At 52.3% G+C, this 22203-nt stretch overlaps 2 protein-coding genes across 7 annotated transcripts; both read left to right on the top strand.

Moving 5' to 3' along the window:
• Positions 1–209: 209 nt before the first annotated feature.
• FOXM1 (forkhead box M1) lies at positions 210–11776 on the top strand. 6 transcript variants are annotated; one of them, XM_004596339.2, is made up of 9 exons: positions 210–478; positions 2087–2636; positions 3192–3343; positions 5517–5708; positions 6741–6869; positions 7777–7821; positions 8419–8488; positions 8660–8835; positions 10508–11776. In XM_004596339.2, exons 2-9 carry the CDS (start codon positions 2135–2137, stop codon positions 11546–11548), a joined length of 2307 nt encoding a protein of 768 aa, XP_004596396.2. In that variant the 5' UTR covers positions 210–478; positions 2087–2134; the 3' UTR covers positions 11549–11776. The 6 variants fall into 6 exon arrangements, with proteins under 6 accessions (XP_004596396.2, XP_058511954.1, XP_058511955.1 ...); XM_058655971.1 differs by having other exon boundaries at positions 8416–8488; XM_058655972.1 differs by having other exon boundaries at positions 7774–7821.
• Positions 11777–12916: 1140 nt separating this feature from the next.
• TEX52 (testis expressed 52) lies at positions 12917–18463 on the top strand. Its single transcript, XM_004596444.2, has 3 exons — positions 12917–13058; positions 14999–15549; positions 18033–18463. The coding sequence occupies exons 1-3, from the start codon at positions 12927–12929 to the stop codon at positions 18325–18327; spliced, it is 978 nt and encodes a 325-aa protein (XP_004596501.2). The 5' UTR covers positions 12917–12926; the 3' UTR covers positions 18328–18463.
• The last annotated feature ends 3740 nt before the right edge of the window (positions 18464–22203 follow it).

Raw genomic sequence — 22203 nt, 5'->3', positions numbered from 1 at the left:
TGTCCCCGGCCGCCCTCGTCCTCGTCCGGCCCTGCGCCCCGGCCGCCTCTGGCCTGTCCCGGCCGCCTCTGGCCTGTCCCGGCCGCCTCCTTCACCTCGCCTCCCTTCAACTCCCGGCCGCTGCCTCAGCCGCTGCCGGGTGCTGACGTTCTAGACCGAACGCCGAGACAAGCCGGCGCCGATTGGCGGCGCTGCGTCACGTGACCGCAACGTCAGCGCAACGCTCCGCCGGCGCCAATTTCAAACAGCGGAACAAACTGAAAGCTCCCTGTGCCTGAGCCCGTCCAGCCCCGGCCCCGGCCCGGGACCCCCCCTCCCTTCCCGGGATCCCCCGGGGTTCCCACCCCGCCCGCTCCGCCGGGACCCCGGCCGGCCCGGCGCGAGTCCCTGGTCCGGGGAGGGCCTTGGCCCGGCCCTGGCTTGAAGGAGCCACACAGCCCTGCGACAGCGGCGGCCGCGGCGGTGCAGCAGTCCGCAGGTGAGCGGTGGGGGAGCGGCCATGGAGTCCCAGGCCGGGGCGGAGGCGGGGAGCCGGGGCTCGGGCGCGGAGGGCAGGGCGCCCCAAGCAGCGGGGCGCGCGGGACGCGAGCGGGAAGGAGGTCTGAGCCAACGTGCACATTTATTATTATTATTATTTAGCTCCTGGCCTTGGTCTTGTGTCTTCTGGCTCAAAAAGCACCCCCTGGTTTCCCCTGCAAGTTTGTCCTTTGCACCCTGCGCGCGACCTCAGGAGGCTGGGGGGGACCCCATTTTCTTCGCTCCCTCCGTGCCTGGCATGGAGAGGGTGCTTTTCCTTGATCGCACCCCTGCTGGCCGGTGCTGTCACCATTAGGCAACGTTTCGAATGTGTGGCAAGGTTTCCCAGCTCAGGATTGGCACGGGGTCAGAGGAAAGCTGGCACATATGGGAAGCGACCTGTCAAGAAGCGGAAGACAGAAAATAATTGTGTTCTGTGGAATAGAGAGAGAGCATCCACTGAGGTTTAGGGGTGGGGAGAGGGGCAAGTGAAATTCCAGCTGGAAGTAGTAAGTAGTAGGGTAACAATCATGGTAAGATAGGGAGGTCTGTGAGTTCTCAGCCCATGGCAACGTCACAAAAGAGGCAGGCCTATTTTAGGGAGCTTGGAAGGTGTCCTGGAAGAGCTGTTTTTTTTCTTTTTCAGAGTGCCTGGATATTAGAACATGTTCTACTTTAGTCGAGTAGTCCAAATATTTGGTAAAATCAACAAATGGTGTCATTTCATAGCTAACGCTTCATTCCAGAGCATTGCGCAACCACTTTAGCATGTTGAGGATAGCGCATTCTGGCCATCCAGGGAGAAGTCTGGATCCTGTAAGACAAATGAGGTCATAAAATAGTATGTGGAGAAAGTACATAAAGGAAGATACAAAAACTGAGTTGTCATGATGTAACTATCGTGTACATTGTTGGGGGTGAAATGTGATTTTTTTAGCTGGGGAGAGGAGCACAGTGACCTGTGAGAGGAACAGCACACCTCCTCCACTCCCCCTGCCCCCGCCAGCGTGCCAACGACACACCTGTATTGTGGGCCTCGCACAGGGAAATGACCTGCTCACCTGCGCTCCGTGGAAGCAGGGTGATATTTGTGCAGTGCTAATTCACCTAATCCATCAGGTGATGAGCCTGTGGTTTATAAAGTATAATGACATACCTATACACGTGCTGTGTCCTGGAATGGATTATGGGGTCTAATAAAAAATAATAATAAATAAAATTAAAAAGGATTATGGGGTCTACACTCGATAGGCCTCCTGACAGCCTTAACCTCCTATTCCGGCATCCTCCGTTCATCCCCCTACGGTCACTGCAAATGAGCTCTCCGTGTATCCTGCAGTCACAGGAGGAGACCTTTGGCTGTCACCACCCCAGTCCCACCTTCCCCGATGGAGTGGTGCTAATCTTGTCTGAGGCCTGTGCAAAGGCCCGAGGCAGCATTCCCCTGGGCCTTTATCCTGCCCCTGGCAAGAGGAGCTCTCATCCCTCCTCAGCCCACCTGACATCCTGCTGTTTACTCATCCCTCCTCAGCCCACCTGACATCCTGCTATTTACTCCTTGTGCTTTCAGGGCCCACACTTGGTGATTCTCGATGGAGAGTGAAAGCCTGGATTCATCATGAAAACCAGCCCCTGTCGGCCACTGATTCTCAAAAGACGGCGGCCGCCACTGTCTGTCCAGAATGCCCCCAGAGAAACTTCAGAGGAGGAACCGAAGGGACCCCCTGCTCAACAGGCGGCTGGCCCAGCCCAAGCCTCCCAGGATGTGGCAGAGTCCAGCTCTGGCAAATTCCCTGCTGGGATCAAGATTATCAACCACCCCACCATGGCCAACACTCAGGTGGTGGCCATCCCCAACAACGCGGACATCCAGAGCATCATCGCGGCACTGACCGCCAAAGGCAAAGAGAGTGGGAGCAGCGGGCCCAACAAATTCATCCTCATCAGCTGTGGGAGCACCCCGGCTCACCCTCCAGGCTCACAGCCTCAAGCCCAATCCAGCCAGGATTCCAAGAGGACCCAAGTGATTCCCGAGACCCTGGGGCCAAAGCCTGCAGCCAGGGATGTGGCTCTGCCTCGGCCGCTGGGAGCCCTGCTCGGGCAGCGGCCCGACAGCTGTGGTAGGTGGTCCACAGGGTAGGGTCGGGAGTGAGGAGCCTGAGAACAAATCAGGTGCCCACAACTGACAGGTGTCTCCCCTGAACTCGGGGGAAAGTCTGGTCTTCACCCCGAAGCTTTCACCCCAGATCTTTTGGACCCCGTTGAGAGAGTTCCAGTTGTGATGTAGCATTTCTGGTACTTTCTTTATATTGGAAAAGGATTGGTTATTTCTGTTAGTCCTTTCAATTGACTTCTGTAAGAAAGTAGGAATCTTTTTGCCTCCTAATAAAAAAAAGCAGGAGAGGAAAAAGTAACTTTTTGTTGAAGCTGCTGAGAGCACTGTTGTGTCAGATTGCGCAGACCCGCCTCTAAGATGCACTGTGCTCCACCCCTGGGTTCTCCCCCAGAGGTCACCAGGGGCCGAGTACCCAGGAGCCTGCTCAGATTCCCTGGTGCTCCCTGTCCCTAAGGGTCATCCGGGGTTTGGAGTGGTAATCTCTAACCTCCTGCGTGGGTGGGCCTGCCAAGCAGCTAAAGGAGCAGCTAAGCCCGGATCTTGGATTGTTTCCCTCTAGCTGGTGGAGAGGCGGCAGGCTGCACTCTCAACAACAGCTTAACCAATATCCAGTGGCTTGGAAAGATGAGCTCCGATGGCCTTGGCTCCTGCAGCGTCAAGCAGGAGGTGGAGGAGAAGGAGAACTGCCACCTGAAGCAGAACCAGGTCAAGGTGAGCCTTGCCGTCACTCACCAGGGAAGTCAGCGCCAAGACAGGGAATTTCTCGGGAAAATGGATAGGATGGAGACTTGCTGAAGAATTCCCGTGTCCTGCGATGAACACTCCCCTAGAGCTATTTTCTCCATTATCTGGGAGATTCCCTTGAGAGCATATTTGCTGAATTCGCTGGATTCCTGGCAGCACTGGGTTAAGTGTTCCACCATAGCAGGTAGTTCACAGGTGTCCTGGAGATGGCTAAGGCGTTACTTGGGAAACTACTTGACTCTAAAGAGGCATCCCAGCTGGATGAGCTGACGGGAGCAGCTATAGAAAGATCGTTTTTATTTGTATGTTTGTTGGAGAAAGAGAACTTACCATCTGCTGGTTCACTCCCCGTTTGCCCTCAATAGACCACCAGGCCAAATCAGGAGCTGAGAATTCCATCCTGTTCTCCCACGTGGCAGAGACCTGATGCCTGCCAGGGTGCACATTAACCCAAAGCTTAGCAGAGCCAGGATTCAGACTCACTCTCTCTGATTTAAAAAAAAAAAAAAAAAGCACTGTGATTTTTTTAGTTCAAAAATATACTATTAATAGCAAATAAAGGGAATTAGATTGTGAGTTTTAAATACTTTACCAGGAACCAAAGTTCATCGAACGTAATTGTGTAGTCTAGATTTGTTTGATTTTTTCACATTTGCCAATATCATACATATAGAATATATTGCATATACACTTTACTCACAATACATCAAGAATAAGACCTAGGTCTTTGACCCACACATCTGAAGAGTGTGGTTGTAGTACAAAATCAGTGCTTGAGTTTCATAGTGTCCATACAACCCTCTTGTCCCAACCATTCCTCTCCCTGGTCCAGCTCCCTGCTAATGGCCTGGGATAGCAGGGGAACATGGCCCACATGCTTGCTCTCCTGCCACCCATCTGACAGACCTGGAAGAAGCTCCAGGCTCCTGCCTTACGCCTGATCCAGTCCTGGCTGTTTTAGCCACATGGGGAGTGAACCAGCAGATGGAAGATCTCTCTGTAACTCAGGCTTTCAAATGAATAGATCTTTAAAAAAAAAAAAAAAAAAAAGAAATAAAAGGAACTGACTTTTTACTGAATAATGTCTTCAGCAAAGTAAGTGAAGGCAGAGAAATGGTTCTCTGTTAGCCAGGGTCTGGGCCAGGTTGTCCTAAAATCCTCCCCAATCCTAAAAATTTAACTTGATTCAATAATAGTCTTGAATGAGTTTGCTTCTAGTAAACAGTTCCAGAGCCAGTGTCGTGTGGTGGCCAGCATCACGTATGGACACGGGTTCAAGTCCTGGCTGCCCCACTTCCAATCTAGCTCCGTGCTAATGTGCCTGGGAAACCAGCAAAAAGATAGGCCAAGTCTTTTGGGCCCCTGCACCCATGTGAGAGACCCAGAAGTTCCTGGTTCCTGGCTTCAGATCAACCAGCTCCAGCTATTGTAATCATGTGGGGGTTGAAGCAGTGGGTGGAAGATCTTGTTCTGTCTCTCCTTCTCTTTGTAAATATGCCTTTCAAATAAAAATAAACTTATTAACAGTAGCAAGGAACATTTCTCTAGGGAAGGTTTTTCATGCGGTGTGTTAGTGGTTCTCTCTTTGAAGATTCATTTGTTGGTGTTCCTCCCTCTCTGCTGTCAAGAGGCACCCCACCTCCTGGCTCTGTCTTGGGAGGTGCTTTCTCCTTCCCTCTTTTTTTCCACATTCACCTGGTCACTTCACAAATAAAGCTTCTCTGTCAGCAGCAACAACAACAAAAAGATAATTTTTCCAATAAGAAAAAGATTCACTTATTAAAGATCTATTTTATTTATTTGAAAGACAGAGTTACAGATAGAGGGTGAGACTGAGATCTTCCATCAACTGGTTCCCTTGCCAAACGGCCACGATGGCCAGGGCTGAGTCACACTGCATCCAGGAGCAGGAGCTTGTGCCCAGCTCCCACATGGGCACATGGGCACAGGGGCCCCAGTGTGTTACCAGGGAGCTGGAGCTGAAGTGAGGCAGCTCAATCTCAAACCAGTACTTCGATATGAGATGGTGGTGTCAGAGTGGGAACTTCACCCGCTGTGTCACAACACCAGCCCCAAGGAGGGGCCTGTGACTCTTCCATGTCATTTTTCTGTTTCTCTTTGGCTTGTCCTAAACCCTCAGGTTGAGGAACCCTCTGGAGCGTCAACATCCTGGCAGGACTCTATGTCTGAACGGCCACCCTACTCTTACATGGCCATGATCCAGTTCGCCATCAACAGCACCGAGAGGAAGCGCATGACCTTGAAAGACATCTACACTTGGATTGAGGACCACTTCCCCTATTTTAAGCACATTGCCAAGCCAGGCTGGAAGGTAATCGTAGCAGGCAAAGTGGAGGTTCCTCTAGCCCGACAGTTCCTGGTGCTGTGGGGCAGCAGTTCCGTGCAGAGGGTGCTAGACCTATAAACCAGGTCACCTGAACTGTCACTCCATCCTGCCAAATCTAGACAAAATCTTTTTTTTTTTTTGTAGTAACTACTTGGTCTGTGACTCCAGAGGTTTATGTCTGGTCTTCAGTGTAGCACCAAGCTCACCTGTGTGTTACACTGAACAAGAATCGTAGGTACCAGCAACTAGAGTGGCTGAGAAGTTTTAGGGAAAGATCTTAAGGGGGAAAAAAAAAAAACAAGCATAAAGAACTCCGTCTGTAAACTTCATGACCTGAGATTCAGGGCCTGCAATGTGATGTATCATTTCTACAAGTCAGTATGACTCCAACCCTGGGTCCCTGTCAGAACTACACATAAAGTCTTCTGATAGGGATTCAGCATTTTGTTTTCCTCCCAGCTTAACTCTTTATAAAACAAAATGACATCATCCGACATACAGAAGCATATACCAAGCTCTCGCTGATCAGTTCACTGCTCAACTGCCAACAGCATCTTGGAGCTGAGGCCTTAGGCAGGAACTTATCCATGGTGGGAGCTGGGAGCTAGTGCCAGGCCTCATACCCAGGCTTTCCAGCAGCTGACATCATGCCGTAATCACTAGGCCAAGCACCCAGCCCCACGGAGAACTCCTAATGTCTCACTCTCATCTTCTCTTTAATTTCTTACTTTCTTACTCTGTGGCCCTGCCCTGCCTCGCCCTACATTAGTTCATGGCTCTCCAGGACTTCATCATCACCAACCCAACGCAATGGCACCTGTCTTTGTCCCCGTGGAACACACAGCTCTGTGGGCGAAGTTGATGGCAGTCCCAAGCAGAGTCGCCAGTGGGCAGGGTTCCAGGGGAGCTGGAAAGAGGCTGTGCCGGGCACGGTGGGTGGGAGGCCTGATTTCCCTCTTGTCTCCTGCTGTTGATCTGAAGCCAAAGAAGCTAATAAAACCTTCTTTCTCTTTCCAGAACTCCATCCGCCACAACCTCTCCCTCCACGACATGTTCGTTCGGGAGACGTCTGCCAATGGCAGGGTCTCCTTTTGGACCATTCACCCCAGTGCCAATCGCTACCTGACGTTGGACCAGGTGTTCAAGGTGAATGTCCTGAGTCCAAGGTTGTCGTGGCCGTCTCGAAAGGACACAAGGTCTCTGAGATGCTTCCATGAGATGACAGGAGAATTAAGGACAGCCAGGCAGTGACTGGCATGAATTAGGTACTGTTGACAGTACTCAGTGGCACAGCTAGACCAGGGCACAGAGAGGACTGTTGTGACCCAAAATAGAGACTTGCCTGAGACTCTGTTTCCCTGCCTTTCCTGCAAATCAAAATTGCCCAGGACGCTTGTTGTATTTCAGCTCCCCAGGCCCCTCACTCACAGTTCAGCAGGCCTGGAATAACATTTTTAACAAGCATCTCAGGTGAAGGGTGCAGAGAAGGCCTGAGAAACTTGGATAACTGCAGGCTCGGTGCCGGTGGCTGAGATGCCAGAGGAGCTGCTGCTGCCTTTTTTTTTTTTTTAGGACTTATTTATTTTTATTCAGAAGGCAGATATACAGAGAGGAGGAGAGAGAGAGAGGAAGATCTTCCGGCCACAATGACTGGAGCTGAGCCAATCTGAAACCAAGAGCTAGGAGCTGCTTCCAGGTCTCCCACATGGGTGCAGGGTCTCAAGGCTTTGGGCCGTTCTCGACTGCTTTCCCAGACCGCAAGCAGGGAGCTGGATGGCAAGTGGAGCCGCCAGAATTAGAACCGGCACCCATATGGGATCCCGGCACAATCAAGGCAAGGACTTCAACCGCTACGCTATCACGTCAGGCCCCTGAGGAGCTTCTGACCATGGGATTTCAGGGCGCACTTTAGGCTGCTGTAGCTGCAGTCACTCTCTTAGCGGGCCACTTGTCCAGATGTCTCTTGGCATCGACCAGGAGCAGGTTGTTCTACCCCGCCGGGTTGGTGGTAACTTCATGTCATTTCTCTCCCACAATGCCTGGCCGCCAGCAGCCACTGGACCCAGGGTCTCCACAATCGCCCGAGCACTTGGAATCAGTAAGATTCTTTCCCTCCGGCTCAGTCGGGGCTTTGTCTTGTTTTCCTTGCACCCTGCTCAGCATGGCTTTTGTGAACAGAGAGATGTGTGGCAGGCAGGAGGGGAAAGTAGCTCGGTCTCAGAGCCCCCTGGGGCTCCTGGAGCAGGAGACACCAGGCCGCTGGCCCCTGCCACGGGCATCACACAGCTAGCTGTACTGTGCAGAGCAGGGCACAGCGGGAGCACGCGCCTCAGCAGTGAACAAGTGCATGGCCCAGGGCTCCCAGGCAGCCAGCAGTTCTCTTTGCACTCTCCCCCCTCACCCGTCTTTTCTCCGCCACTCCCAAAACTATATGCCCGGCATTCCCGAGGGTGGTGAGGATGTCTCAGGGAGGTGGCAGCACTGGGCTGCCGTCAAACACTGTCCACCTGTCTGTTCACCGGGGCTTTGGAGATTGTGCCCACCTGCATCCATGCCCTCAACTCAGCTTATTCTTCCTGGGCAGTTGGTTAGCTCAAGTTCACCAGCTCAAGCTGGCAGGGTTCTGCTCCCCTGTCCCCCACTGCCTTCCCTTATTAACTCAGGTTTCCTTTCTCTCTCCGCCCGCCACAAGCAGCAGCAGAAACGGCCCAATCCTGAGCTCCGCCGGAACGTGACCATGAAATCTGAACTCCCACTGGGCACACGTTAGTATGGGAGAGTGGGCCTCAAGCCTGGGCCTTGTTCTGGGGGCATATCTGTAGCGAGTCATAGACTCCGGGATTCTGCTCCCAGCTGAAAGGGATCTGAGCCCCAGGGAAGGAGAGAAAGAGTGGACTCCCTGTCCCCCTGCTCTTACCTCCCCGCTTTCCTCCTAGGGCGGAAGATGAAACCCCTGCTCCCACGTGTTAGCTCCTACCTGGTGCCCATCCAGTTCCCAGTGAACCAGTCGCTGGTGCTACAGCCCTCCGTGAAGGTGCCACTGCCTCTGGCAGCTTCGCTCATGAGCTCGGAGCTTGCCCGCCATAGCAAGCGGGTGCGCATCGCCCCCAAGGTGAGCGTCTTCTGTGTCTGGGGAGAGGCTTGGATCAATTCAAAGTGCTGGACCTACATCCTGCTGAGCTCTGTGCTAAGTGATCCTTAGAAGCTTATAAATCTTGCTGGATATCCAAGCATATAAAAACAGGAAAATGCAGTGGCATGTGAGAGCTAGAAAGGGATTTGGATTTACAACGTAAGTGCTGTCAGAAGGCCCTTGGATACTTGATGAGTTTATAGAAATTCAGACAGGGATGATTGTGATGATTGAAGAAGAATTTGCAAGGAGGCAGATTTTAGGAAAAAGTGAATTGAGGAAAATAGACGGGTGTAGGAAAAGCATCTTAACGGGCTGTATCCTGGAGACAGTAGGTGCTGGGTTGTACTGGGGAGTGGCAGAGTGAGTGAATCCAGTCTTAGCATTTCTCAGCCTCAAGCCTCCTGACACTCAGGGCTGAATTCTTCATAGGATCGCAGGGTGTTGTCTTGTGGGTCTGTTGTCTTGCCCACTAGAAGCCAGTCACACTCCCGGGCATTGCTCAGTGTCCACTGGGAAGGAAACCACCCCTGTTGCACACCATGGGTCCAGCTTGGGAAGTGAGAAGGGAAAGATAGGACCATGCCGTCGAGTCCTAACACTGTAAGGACAGTTGTGTGAGGGGAAATGCCACACTCCCTTCCGTGAGGTGGAAATAGCTTAGACTCACATTTCAGGGGACTTGAGTTGGCTTTAATTTTTCTGATTTAGATAGCATTTTTAGGGGCAGGCATGTGGCACAGGTTAAGCTGCCTCTTGGGATGACCACGGCCCATACGGAGTGCCTGGTTCTAGTCCCAGGTATCTACTCCCAGTCCAGCTTCCTGGTAAGATGTGCCCTGGGAAGCGGTGGATGATGGCTCAAATACTTGCATCTCGGTCAGCCCTGAATAGAGTTCTGGATTCCTGGTTTCAGCCTGATTCAGCTGTTGCAGGTGCTTGGAAACTTACATATAAATAAGATTGTATGTAATTTTATGTAATAAGGAGGGTTCAAAAATTCCAGAAAAAATTTTTTTAAATTTATTTTTATTGCAAAGACACATATACAGAGAGGAGGAGAGACAGAGAGGAAGATCTTCCGTCTGATGATTCCCAAGTGACTGCAACCTTTTTTAATAAATCGGAAGCATTTTGTGCTATAAAAATATTAACCTGTCTTTTATGGAGACAATTTTTTTTTCTGCTTCAAAAGTTTGTTGCTTAACTTTGGTTGCAGTATCACCTGCCACTGTGAAATTTTCAATATGTAAATGGTCAAATGTGTCTCTCTTCTCTTTTACAGCTTCTGGGTTTCCAGGCTTGGTTGTGAAGGCCCCTTCCCCACCTCAGATTGTACATGTAGCCTCCTAGATTCTCTTTCAGGATTTGTATGGCTTTAAAAGGTTTTCCTTTTTATGCTTACTTCTTTGTATATAAGAGAAGCACCCAATATTCTTTTTCTCTTAATGGATACCAGTTATGCCAGTATCATAGTAAATTCTTTTCTTCTTTGACCCCTGTAGGTTCTCCCCATGTTTAACAGTTTGTAAGACTTTATTAACAAGCGACCAGGCACTAATGCCTCACCCATTACGGTCATGCTTTTGTGTCCCTCCCAGGGATGGGGGGTTGGTCCGCAAGAGCTCCCTTTTGTCTGTTTTCCTTGCAGGTGCTGCTAACTGAGGAGGAAGTGGCCCCTCTGGCCGTGGCAGGCACCGTGAAAGAGGAGCTGCTCGGGGAAGGGTCATCTCCTTTGCTCCCAGTACAGTCCATCAAGGAGGAGGAGATCCAACCTGGGGAGGACACACTTCACTTGGCAAGACCCATCAAAGTGGAGAGCCCACCCTTGGAAGAATGGCCCTCCTCGTCGCCATCTGTCAAAGAGGAATCGACTCACTCTTGGGAGGACTCGCCTTACTCTCCCACACCGAGGCCCAAGAAGGAATACAGCGAGCTGCAGTCCCCAGCACGGAGTGTCTCTGAAATGCTGGTCATCAAACGCAGGGAGCGCAGGCAGATGAGCCGGTCCCGCCGGAAACAGCACCTGCTGCCTCCCTCCACCACTGCTGCCACCAGCGTGGCTGAGTCTGAGCTGCTCTCCGAGGGCCCCAGCCCCTGGCGGCGAGTCGCTGCCACGGAGCTCCCTTTCTTGGCCGAGCCCTCGGAGCCCTCTGCCCAGCTCGGCTCCTTTCAGGAAGAGGCAGGACCTTTCAAGACCCCTGTCAAGGAGGCACTGCCCATCTCCTCCACACCAAGCAAATCTGTCCTCCCCAGAACCCCTGAGTCCTGGAGGCTCACCCCGCCAGCTAGAGTGGGGGAACTGGATTTCAGCCCCGTCCGAACCCCGCAGGGTGCCTTCTGTCCCCTGCCGGACTCCCTGGGGCTGATGGAACTCAACACCACCCCGCTGAAAAGCGTTCCCCTCTTTGACTCACCGCGAGAGCTCCTCAACTCAGAGCCCTTTGACCTCACCACTGACCCATTCAGCCACTCTACCCACTCAGAACTGGAAGTCCCTAAGCCTGGCTCCCCTGAGCCACAGGTCACCAACCTTTCGGCCAATCGATCTCTTACAGAAGGCCTGGTCCTGGACACAATGAATGACAGCCTCAGCAAGATCCTGCTGGACATCAGCTTTCCAGGCCTGGAGGAGGACCCACTGGGCCCTGACAACATCAACTGGTCCCAGTTCCTTCCTGAGCTGCGGTAGAGAGCTGGCTGTGCCCTTGCCCCTCAAGCTGCCTGCCATGCTAGGCACCAGCATGGGCAGGAAACCCAGAGCTCAGTGTCATCTCCCACAAATCCCTCCACAAGGCCTCTGAGCAAGCCAGCAGATGAGGAGCATGGCAGTAGTCACACCTTAGCCACTGCTGGGACCTTAGCAAGCAGTCGAGCCATAGGAACTGGTCCCTGTGTCATTTGTGTCCCCCAAGAGCATCTGACTCTGCTCTCTGCCAGAAGCAGAAGGGTAGAGAAGAGATCAGGGACGCTGCAGGCCATTCCCATTCTAAGTCCAGCAGCCTCTCTGCTACTTGCTGGGCGTCTGGCCTTGTATGCAGTATCGGTTCTCCAGGTCACCTCTAATTACAGACGTGAGCTCATTTTCTTAGCCCATTATCTAGAGACCACCGGAAGGAGGTTGTCGGAAGGCAAGGGATTTCAGCTGGCTTCCCTTCCATGCTTTAAGTTCCTCAAGACGGGAATATGTGCAGTGCACGGTTATGTCCAGGCCCAGGGTCCATGACTCGGGGTTTCCTCACCCTCAGCGCCCAGACAGGCACCCATGCTTTGCTAGGGGCCACCTGCCCATGTTAACGAGTCAGCTTCCCCACAGGGAGCAATCCTGGTTGAAAATGTCTGGTGTTGAATTTGAAATGGAAGAATGGAGGCGTGTGAGGCAGAGAGGGTGGGTACCCTCTTAGGAGAGCCCCCAGATGTTTCTCAGATAAAGTCCCTAATCAACCTGGGAAGAGGCTTGAGGATGCCCCTGGTGTGCCTGGCTTCCTTAGCTTGCACCCCAGCTTTGCAAAGAGCCACCTTAGGCCACAGCTGACTGTGGAAGCAAGCCAGCTCCAGAACACTACTGTAACCACCTACTCAATAAAACACCAGGCTGCAAATAGTGGTCTGTGTGGTCTGTGGGTGCAGAGGACTGAGACAAAGGGGTGGGTGAGTGGTGGAGACCATGGTTACAGGGAACAGCTGAGCTCAGCAGCAATCCTTCACCACGTGGGAGCCACAGTGAGTGCCCATTTTCTGGGCACCGGTTCTGCACAAGTGGCCTCAGACCTGGTTCTGGACCTGCTGGTTCAAACAGACTTTGAGGGTATCCCTGGAGAAAACGTAAGAAACAGCTCCCCAGAACCTGGGAGGGAAGGACAGGCCTGGTCCCCGAAGCAGGTCTGTCTGCAGAAGCAGCTCTTTCTAGCATCTTCTACAGTCAGAATGTGCACAGGTCTTATCTCCTGCCTGTGTCACCCTGACAGCCAATGGTCCCAAGCACTGCTGAGCCTTGGGCAGGCAGGTGAGGGCCTCCACCCTGCATCGCCACACAGCAGGCATCACCGTAGCAACACCAGCAGCAAACAATGACACCAGAAAGGCCTTCACACAGAGCTACCCTCCTGGCTGGGAGGCCCAGAAGAAAAATGGCCAGCAACCCACAGAGATCACTCAGAGGGCCAAGCTACCCATCTCGAGTCAGAGAACCTTTCCTGCGGGTAGGCAGTGGGACCATCTGCAGCCTGCCCTGTTGAGAAATATTTAAGAGGCAGAGGCAGAAGGAAATCTTCCACATGCTGGGTCATTCTTTCGAAGGCCTACAATAGCCAGGACCAGGCTAGCCTGAGGCAAGGGGCCTAAATAACCCAATCTGGATGTGGATGGCAGGCACCCTAGCAGCTGAGCCATCATCTCCTGCCTCCCAGGCTGTGCCTTAGCAGGAAGCTGGAAGCAAAAGTGCAGCTGGGACTTGAACCCAGGGACTCTTGACATGAGAGGTGGGTGTCCCAGCTGTGCCTTAAACTCCAGGCCAAATAGGTTCCCCTGCAACCTGTGACTCTGCACCCCTCTGGGCTAGAAGCTATCCTGTGGTGGACCGCTGCTCTATAGTCTCCCCTCTGAGTCCTCTTGTTACTTAAACCTGGAGCTCAGAGAGATGTGTGATCGGTACAGGGTGAGTACCACTTTCCTAAGTGCCTCACTGGAAGCATTTCAGATTTCAGCTGTTTGGGGATTTTTGAAATATTTGCATTTTCATAAGGGGATAGAACCAAATCTAAAACTCATTTGTGTTTCATATACACCTCAGGCACTTGTTTTATATAAACTTTTTGTGTACCTGTGTTTTGACTAAAACCTATCATTGGGCATCAACCGTGGACTTTCTCTCTGGTGGTGTCTTGTTGATGCTTAGAAAGTTCCAAATTTTGGAGCCTTCTCTGATTTGTGATTTTCTGATTGGGGGTATTTAATGACTGAGTGGGTCATGGCCAGGAAACCTCGGCTTGGGAATCAGAGGAGTCTGAGGGGGTAGATAGGGTGGTGAAGTTTGCTAAAAGAGACACTGATCACGTGGGCTAGGCACTGTGCCATGTGAGGCCATTTCCCACGGTCTGGACATGCTTAGAAGGAGCGTGGACACAGCTCAGTGCAGCTCCTTCCCTCAGCTGGCTGCTGGCACAAGTTACCCTCCTCGGTTCTTGCTCTCTGCTTCTGGGTTGGGAACAAGAACAGTCCTTGCCCCAGGATTACACAAGATGTGTGGTAGCACCCAGCACCAACACCGTGTCCACATGTTTCCACTACAGTTTATTTCACAGGATGCAGAATGCAGAAAGGGAGAGACAAACATTCTAGAAGCTGTCTACATTGGCTTGTGCCTTAATGAGGAGTGAGGGGAGTGACCAGTGACAGCAAACTGAGGAAGATGAGTCAGAATGTGGGTTCTGGACCAAGAGGGGAGATGGACTTCTCCCTTGTCCCGGACATGAAGCACTTTCCTTCATGATTTGCTCAGGCCCAAGGTACCCTCTTGGGCGCACCCAGGCAGGAACACAGCTTGCCACAATGGAGAAAGCAGTGAAGATAGAGTGAAAGTTAAGTGTGGGCATTCGTATAGCGTTTAAGCTGCCACTTGGGACTATCCACAGCTCTTTTTGGAGTGCCTAGTTCAAATCCCAGCTCCACTTCTGACCTACCTTCCTGCTGATGGGCACCCTAAGAGGTAGCAAGAGATGGTTAAAGCCCTTGGATCCCTACCACCCATGTGGGAGAAGCGGGTTGAGTCTCAATCTCTTGCTATTAAAGACTGACCTAACAGCCCTGGTTGTTGGGAGCATGTGGAAGGTAAACCAGTAGGTGGAAGAACTATCTCTCTACCTTTCAAGTAAAATGAAAAAAATTTTTTAAAAAGAGAGTGAAAGTTGAGGAGGATGGAAACTCAAAGTAAAAATGTGATCCATGGGCAAAGAACATGAGAAGTCCACAAGAAATACACGGAGAAGAGTGTGGGAGTAGAGTGTGGTTCCCTGCCAGGCCCAGGGGTCTGACAAGGCACATGGGAAGAACATACTGGGGTGGAGAGTAGGGTGTCCTTCCCCCAGCCAGAGCCCAGGCCTGCACAGCTATCCCCAGGCCCCCTCTTTGTATCTCCCTACAGATGGTCCATGCCCAGGAGTCCCTCCCGACTTCCCAGACATGGACCGAGCGCGAGTTCTTCCTCCCTGGAGAGTCCTGGGAGCTGCCTGGCTTCAAGCGGCAAGCCTACCACAAGCTGGCCCACAAGCCGCCCCCCTGCACGGGGATCAAGTCCAAAGTGCGTCACCGGCTCCTCCACCCCTGGAAGGACACGAACCAGCACACCTGGGGCTTCCACACCTGGCTGGATGTGGGGCGTTTGCCTGCCACCTTCCCATCACAGCCCAACCAGCCCTACACAAGCAACGTCTGGCGCTGGCTGACCCACTCTGATGCCCACCGCCATCTCCCAGCGGGGCCTCCCATCCCCCCTCCCTCCTGGCTGGGACCCAACAGTTTCCTGAGCTTCATCGGCTACACCCCCATCTTCCTGGATGCAAACCGGAAGCACGAGGTGATCTTCATGACCATGAAGGAGTTGCAGGAAGCTGAGAAACTCAGGCTGCGGAGTGAGGCAAGGGCGCCCCCACTCGATGTCCATGGCAACATCTTGCCCCCTGCCAACTTCAAAAAGTAAGATGAGTCCCCTTCCCCAGGGAGCTCACCAACTCAGCTGGGTTCAGGTGACCCCCCCACCCTCTCTCTTTCCTTCTGCTTCAGCTGTCTAACTGGGTACTCTCACTGTCTCCTACTCTGGTCATCTGAAAACCAAACTCTCCTTCCTGAATATGCTTCAGAGGTCCAGGGGGAGGCAGGAGGACAGTCCAGGGAGGCACACAATGATTTCCTGACAAGTGGGCAGGGTTGAGGGCGTGCCGCTGTGCACTTGGCACACCTGCTGGGCCCTGGGGATCCAATGCAAAGGGACTATCACCACCAGGCCCTGTGTGCTGTTACTAGGAAGCCCAGTACCCGAAGGGCTGGAGTCTGAGGCCTGGGGAGAGGCCAGAAGGCATCACTTCGGCCATTTGCTTAATTTCTCCAGACTGAATTCCATCACCAACAAAGGTATCTCCCTCGGGGAGGACTGCATGAATTACGAAGTAAGGAAATGGACAGAACAGAAAGGAAGTGTCATTATAGAAACTCATAAGAGGACGAACACCCCAGGAAGGCTTCATGAGGAAGGCGGCCAGGGTTAGGGCTAGGAGGGCAGGAAGCCTTGTGCGTGTTCTGAGGGGTCATTCTCTGGGGCAGGGCTAGGAGGGGTCGGAGCTGGGACAGGAGTGTGAGAACCCTGCTGCTCCTCTCCTCTGCTCCCTGCCGTGGTCGTGGGAACTCACAGATGTTTCCAAACTGTGGCCGGTCTAGGCACTTGGGCATAAGGAGTGGCAAAGGGCAGTGGCGAGGGGGGGATGGATAAAGATAGAAGGTCTCCAACTCTGATCCCAAGGGCATTGCCCCACGCACTGGGGAATTGGAGAAGGGAGGCGGTAGAGGTCTTTGGTAGGAGGGAGTGAGGCTCGGGGTTGGCTGACCTGGTCATAGAGGTGACTGATAGCTAATATATGTTAGCCCTGGGTGTGCACATGGGGGCAGGCTTACAGCAGGTCTCAGCAAGATTCCAACAACAGAGCCAGATGTTATTCTAATCACTTCAGCTGCATGATCTAATACCCCAGGAGTGCCTGGACAGAAGCTGTTATTAAAACCCCACATCACAGATGGGCCTCTGAGGCAGAGGGGTCTAGAATAGCCCATTGGCGTTCGCATAGCCTCCCCCCACTCCCCATCACAATGCTGTAAGGCCTTAACCTTCTGGAAGTCTTCCAGCTTCACTCGGGTGAAGCCTGAATGGTGATGAGCCCAGTATCCTTCAGGGGTTTAGGAGGGGGAAGTGGCTCCATGCTTTGCATACAGGAGGGACTCAGCAGGGGACCCCACCTCTTTGAGAACAGGACCCTTGTCTCATCTGTTTATATAGCCCCTGGAGCTAGGACCATGGGACTATATCCGAGGTTTGGTTGTTCACAGCGAAGCCCGCGTAGCGTTTGAATTGGACTTTGAAGGAGGTGTACAAGGTGATAAGAGGAAACGGCCATCAGGGCCTCTGTTTGGAGACTGTAAATAAATACTGGACATAGACTACTAGGGAAGGAAGGAGGTTTTTCTCAGCTCATAGTTTTGGAGGGTCTTACTCCAAGCTCAGGCAATTTTGGGGACCAAGTCCTTGGGGGACACCCACACTAACTTCCACACCATAGCAAGTCCTGACCGATGCAAGACGACTCTGCACCGGTCAATGAGCCGATCTGGAGCATTGCAATCCCACAGCATCCAGACAAGCCAAAAGTGCGAGGATGCTGTGACTTTGGGCAAGCAGAGCATGCACACAGAACCCCAGCAGCCCATTAGAATCACTGGGGCTGAGGACAGAGGCTCACCTGGAAAATGCCAATTTGTAGGACCTGGGAGCAGCCTGGGCGTGGAACCTTTAGAAGATCCCCAGGGTGAAATATTGTGCAGTCACGCCCAAAAACCTTCAGAGAAACCAACAACAGCAAATGGGCTGAGCTGGGTGCTGGGCGGGGTGAACTATAGAGGCCTGTCGCTGTCTGACTGTGCTCTGGCTTATCCACTCCGCTTTCCACTGTTCCGAGCAGTGCTACAGGTGCACCAAGCAGAGAAAGTTGGCCACTTTGGAAACAATGGTCTTACCTACTTTCCTGTGACCCTTGACCCTTTGTGCCCTAATCAACTATGTAAAGATTATTTTAAAAATTAAATATTGTCAAAAGCTTAAAATAAATAAATAAAAAGAAAGTTGGCCACCAACCCTCAGCTTGGTGGTCTCCCTCTTGTACTATGGAAGTGGAGAAGGTTGGACTCGAGGCATAGTTAAAACACGCACAATAAGTAATGATTTATTGATAGGCTGGGAGGTCAGCTAGTTGATCAATGTCCATCTCACCATCCCAGTGTCAACACACATGCTCTGGGAGCGAGAGAGCGGGACACAGGCCTGGGCCATCTCCCCCTCCCCCACCATGCCTAAGTTGCAATTCTCTCCTTTGACTTCCTTGTTCTCTCCATGCCCCTCCCACTCCCCCAAACAGGTACAAGCACATATCTTCTGGTGGAAGATTTGAACCACAGGGCCTGCAGCTCATGCCCAACCCACTGCCTAATCCTCTCGCCTGGGGCTGGCCCTGCCCCAACTCTCTGCCTCATTACCAGGAGAAGGTGCTGAAGCTGGGCTTGCTGCCCAGCGCACCCCTGAGCCAGGACCTTGTAAGGGATTACCAAATCCTGCTGAAGGACCGCATGACCCTGCCCCTCTGCCATCTCTCCAATGCGCAACTGGACAAGACTTCCGCCAGGAAGAGGGAAAGAAATCCCGGTGACATCTAGAAGGATCCTCGGATGAGTGGGGACTGTACCGTGGGCACCCAGCCCCCAGGCAGCCAATGCTCCTTCAGCAAGAAGCCCTTGGTGTGGCCAAAACACTCTAGTTTTCACAGAAGTAGCCTCTCCGCTCTTCTCCCAATTTCAAGCTGCCTCTATTCCCCCAAGGCTCTTGGAGACTGTTGAAACCCTAGATTGTAGATTGTTCTATGCTTTCTTTGGAGATGGGAAGGCTGGGCTATGTAGGGAGGGTAAGAATAGCAGAAACAGGGAGAGGATACAGCTCCTAGGAGGGATACGTGTGTGTGTGTGTTGGGGGTGCAGGCCGAGGCACCGAAAGAAATCTGAAAAGTGGTTTCCTCCACTCTTCAACTGCATTTGGCTTGAGACAGATTCTTCGGGGTATAGAGAGGCATAGAGAGCCTCTTAGGCAAGCATCACCCCTGTGCTATCCCCTCCCTGGACCATGCACCATCTGGTCAAAGAGCAGACACCTAGTCCTGCTGCGTGGCGGGGGTCCAGGCAGGGTCTGTGGGAATGAAGGTCAGGTTCAGGCCGCTGCTGCAGGAAGGGAGAGTCAGACCTGGGGAAGGTTAACTGGCCCTCAGCAGGCGCAAAACAGAGATTTAAAGGCAGAAGTCGAAGCAGTTGGCGGAACAGAACCTGTGGCCTAAACTCCAGAAGCCTTAGCTGTGAGGGCTTCAGGGCCGAAGCCTAAAGAGGAGACCGGCAGGGTGCACTGGGCAGAAAAGGGCTGGCCCTGCCCAGGGGTGGAGATGAGGTGGGTGGCAGGGGGAAAGGTTGTAGAGCAGAACCCTGCCTTTCCACTTCTGTACCCATCACGGCCCCCAGTTGGTGGTCTGTCCCTGCCGGACTTCTCTTGGGTTCCTGTCCACTGCCTCTGTATGGCTAGAAAGAGGAGGTCATAACCACAGCGGCCAAGGGCAGGCCCACGTGAAAGTGAGGAGGAAGGAAGAGTTGAAGGGTAGTGGATGCAGGAGAGAAATCTAATTAGCAGAAGAGGCAGAGCAAGAGGTGCCAAAACCAGGTGGAGTTTTTTGCTGGAGTTCCAAAGGTTGAGAATATTTGCAAGGAGCTGGGCAAGTCTGCCATCTTCTCTGGTGTTCTCACCAGTGGGGTAACAGAACCGGGCAGGGGAAGAACTGGAAAAGAAGTCTTATGGCGATGGAGTGGGAGGAGAAAGAAGGAGGTCTCATGTGGTGGCCTTTTGGAGTTGGAATTGTGCAACCAAGAACAACAGCCTGGGCTGGTGATTCATCCACAGCGTGAACAGGACAGTAACAGAATGTGTCCTGCCCTGTCCTCCGGAGTCCCGCTGCACAACGCATCCATCATTCCTCACGAGTGTGGAAAGAGAGGGAAGGAAATCAGGTGTCTGGCCTGGCAGTTAGTGTGGTCCTTCAGACATCACATCCCCCCTAGGAACACGTAGGTTTCAGCCCTCCAGCTCTGACCCCCTCCTGGTATTTCCTGCATGTCAGGCACTGTTTTTTTTTTTTTTTAAAGATTTATTCATTTTATTACAGCCAGATATACACAGAGGAGGAGAGACAGAGAGGAAGATCTTCCATCCGATGATTCACTCCCCAAGTGAGCCGCAACGGGCCGATGCGCGCCGATCCGATGCCGGGAACCTGGAACCTCTTCCGGGTCTCCCACGTGGGTGCAGGGTCCCAATGCATTGGGCCGTCCTCAACTGCTTTCCCAGGCCACAAGCAGGGAGCTGGATGGGAAGTGGAGCTGCTGGGATTAGAACCAGCGCCCATATGGGATCCTGGGGCTTTCAAGGTGAGGACTTTAGCCGCTAGGCCACGCCGCCGGGCCCCAGGCACTGGTTTGAAAGGTATCACTGAATCGACACATTTAATTCTGCTAGGACGAAGATTCTGTTAGATCTTCATTGTAGAGATAAGTGAAGTGTGGAATGTACTCTTTATTTTTTGCTATTCTATCGTTTAATCTTCACGCCAACTCCACAAATTATGTGCTATTTCAGTTTTACAACTGGAGAAATAGATGTTAAAAAAAATGAAACCCATTACTTAGGGTAACAGGTAGAGTTAGGAGATTTATTGGAATGTCAGAGTTACAGGGAGAGGAGAGAGAAAGATTTTCCAGCCGCTAGCTGACTCTCCAGATGGCTCCAACAGCCATTGCTGAGCCAGATGGAAGCCAGAAGTGTTATACACATCTCCAGTATGGGTGGCAGGGACCCAAGTATTTCAGCCACCTTCCACTGGCACTCCCAGGCCAATTAACAGGGAGCTGGATCGGAAGTGGAGCAGACAGGATGTGAAGCAGCACCCATATGGGATGTTGCCCTTACAGATGGCAGTTTCACTTGCTACCCCATGCTCTGGCCTCAGAGTACAAATTCCTGACCAAGCTTGTCTGAATTCGATGTCCCCTGTACAGCCTGCTTCTACTGGTAGTTGCAAGCCACCTGATCTTTCTTCTTTGAAGTTTGCTTTTTAAATTTTTTTGAAGATTTAGTTATTTTTATTGGAAAGACAGATATACAGAGAAGAGGAGGGACAGACAGGAGGATCTTCCATCTGATAATTCACTTCTCAAGTGGCCGTAACAGCTGGAGCTGGGTCCATTCAAAGCCAGGAGCCTCTTCCAGGTCTCCCACACGAGTGCAGCATCCCAAGGCTTTGGGCCGTCCTTGACTGCTTTCCCAGGCCACGAGCAGGGAGCTGAATGGGAAGTGGGGCTGCAGTTGTTAGAACCGGCACCTATACGGGATCCCAGGCATGCAAGGCGAGGACTTTAGCTGCTAGGTCACCATGCCGGGCCCTTCAATGAAGTTTTAAAAATTATTTATTTATTTGCCTCAGAGTCAGAAAGAGAAAAAATAAAGTTCCCAACTGCTGGTTTACTCCCTCAATTTCTATACTAAGGCAGGGTAGGACCAAAGCCAGGATTCTAGAACTCAGTCCTATCTCACACGGATGACAGAAACTCAACTGCTTGAGCCACCGCCATCATCTGCCTTCTGGAGTGGCATCGGCAATGGAGCTGGGACTCGAACCCGGGCACTCTAAAATGCAATACAGATGCCCCTAGCAGCATCTTTACCTGCCCTGTGATGTGACTTGTCCACGTCTTCGTTTTGTTATCTATAAAATGGGAAAATCATCCTAGTGTGAAGCTATCCTAAGCCACTCCACCCAGGCTAGTTTTGACAAGGCCCACATTTCAGGGAGTGGAAATACAGGATGTCCTCACCCAGAGATAAATTTCAAAACTGGCACAGGGTTGCTGGGAGCCTTGTTGAACAGGAGTGTTCTGGAAAACAACTCCATTCCTGTCCTTGGTGCATATGGCAGGCCCAGAGGAGCAGGCTCGAAATAGAACTGGCTGCCTTTGACCTTCCAGAGTCCCAAGGGAGCTTCTCCCTGGCTCTGAATAACTCACCCTATAGAGAATGTTCTGGGGACGTCCTTTTGGGGCTTTTGCCTGGGTGGTTGCCCTGAGTTGGGTGGACTTCCCCTAACCCCCATACTTTCATCAAAGGTGAGAATTCCTACTAATTAACCTCGAGGACTGGACGTGAAAGGCATGAAGGCTGTCACAGCGAGGGCAGCATGATCTCCATTGCTCCTGAGGCCTAGACAAGCGGTCCGTAAGTAACTACAGGGATTTCAGGTAGAGCTCAAGGACTTGCTGGAAGAGTTGAGAGCTATCAGGGTAGATTAGAGCAGTTTGAAGGAAATGGACTCTGCAGTGGATTAGACCAACACTGCCCGACAGAAATGCAGGCGTGCCCATCCAGTCCAGCAACTGTAACACCGCTTCCTTTTTCAGACTCTCTGGTGATCCAGTCCTGATCCAGGTTGAGACTCCATCTTCCTGCTG

Source organism: Ochotona princeps, chromosome 27 (assembly GCF_030435755.1).
Source record: "Ochotona princeps isolate mOchPri1 chromosome 27, mOchPri1.hap1, whole genome shotgun sequence".
Classification (NCBI taxonomy): domain Eukaryota; kingdom Metazoa; phylum Chordata; class Mammalia; order Lagomorpha; family Ochotonidae; genus Ochotona; species Ochotona princeps.
This window is presented reverse-complemented; position numbering and strand designations above follow the sequence as displayed.

Bases quoted from the DNA above. Each gene is read 5' to 3' on its own strand.
- FOXM1 (XM_058655970.1), top strand. From the start codon at position 2,135: ATGAAAACCAGCCCCTGTCGGCCACTGATTCTCAAAAGACGGCGGCCG. The intron at 3,344-5,516 runs GTGAGCCTTGCC...CTAAACCCTCAG, and splicing joins TGAAGCAGAACCAGGTCAAG to GTTGAGGAACCCTCTGGAGC. The intron at 8,489-8,659 runs GTTAGTATGGGA...CTTTCCTCCTAG, and splicing joins TGAACTCCCACTGGGCACAC to GGCGGAAGATGAAACCCCTG.
- TEX52 (XM_004596444.2), top strand. From the start codon at position 12,927: ATGACACCAGAAAGGCCTTCACACAGAGCTACCCTCCTGGCTGGGAGG. The intron at 13,059-14,998 runs GTAGGCAGTGGG...ATCTCCCTACAG, and splicing joins TCAGAGAACCTTTCCTGCGG to ATGGTCCATGCCCAGGAGTC. The intron at 15,550-18,032 runs GTAAGATGAGTC...TCCCCCAAACAG, and splicing joins CCCCCTGCCAACTTCAAAAA to GTACAAGCACATATCTTCTG.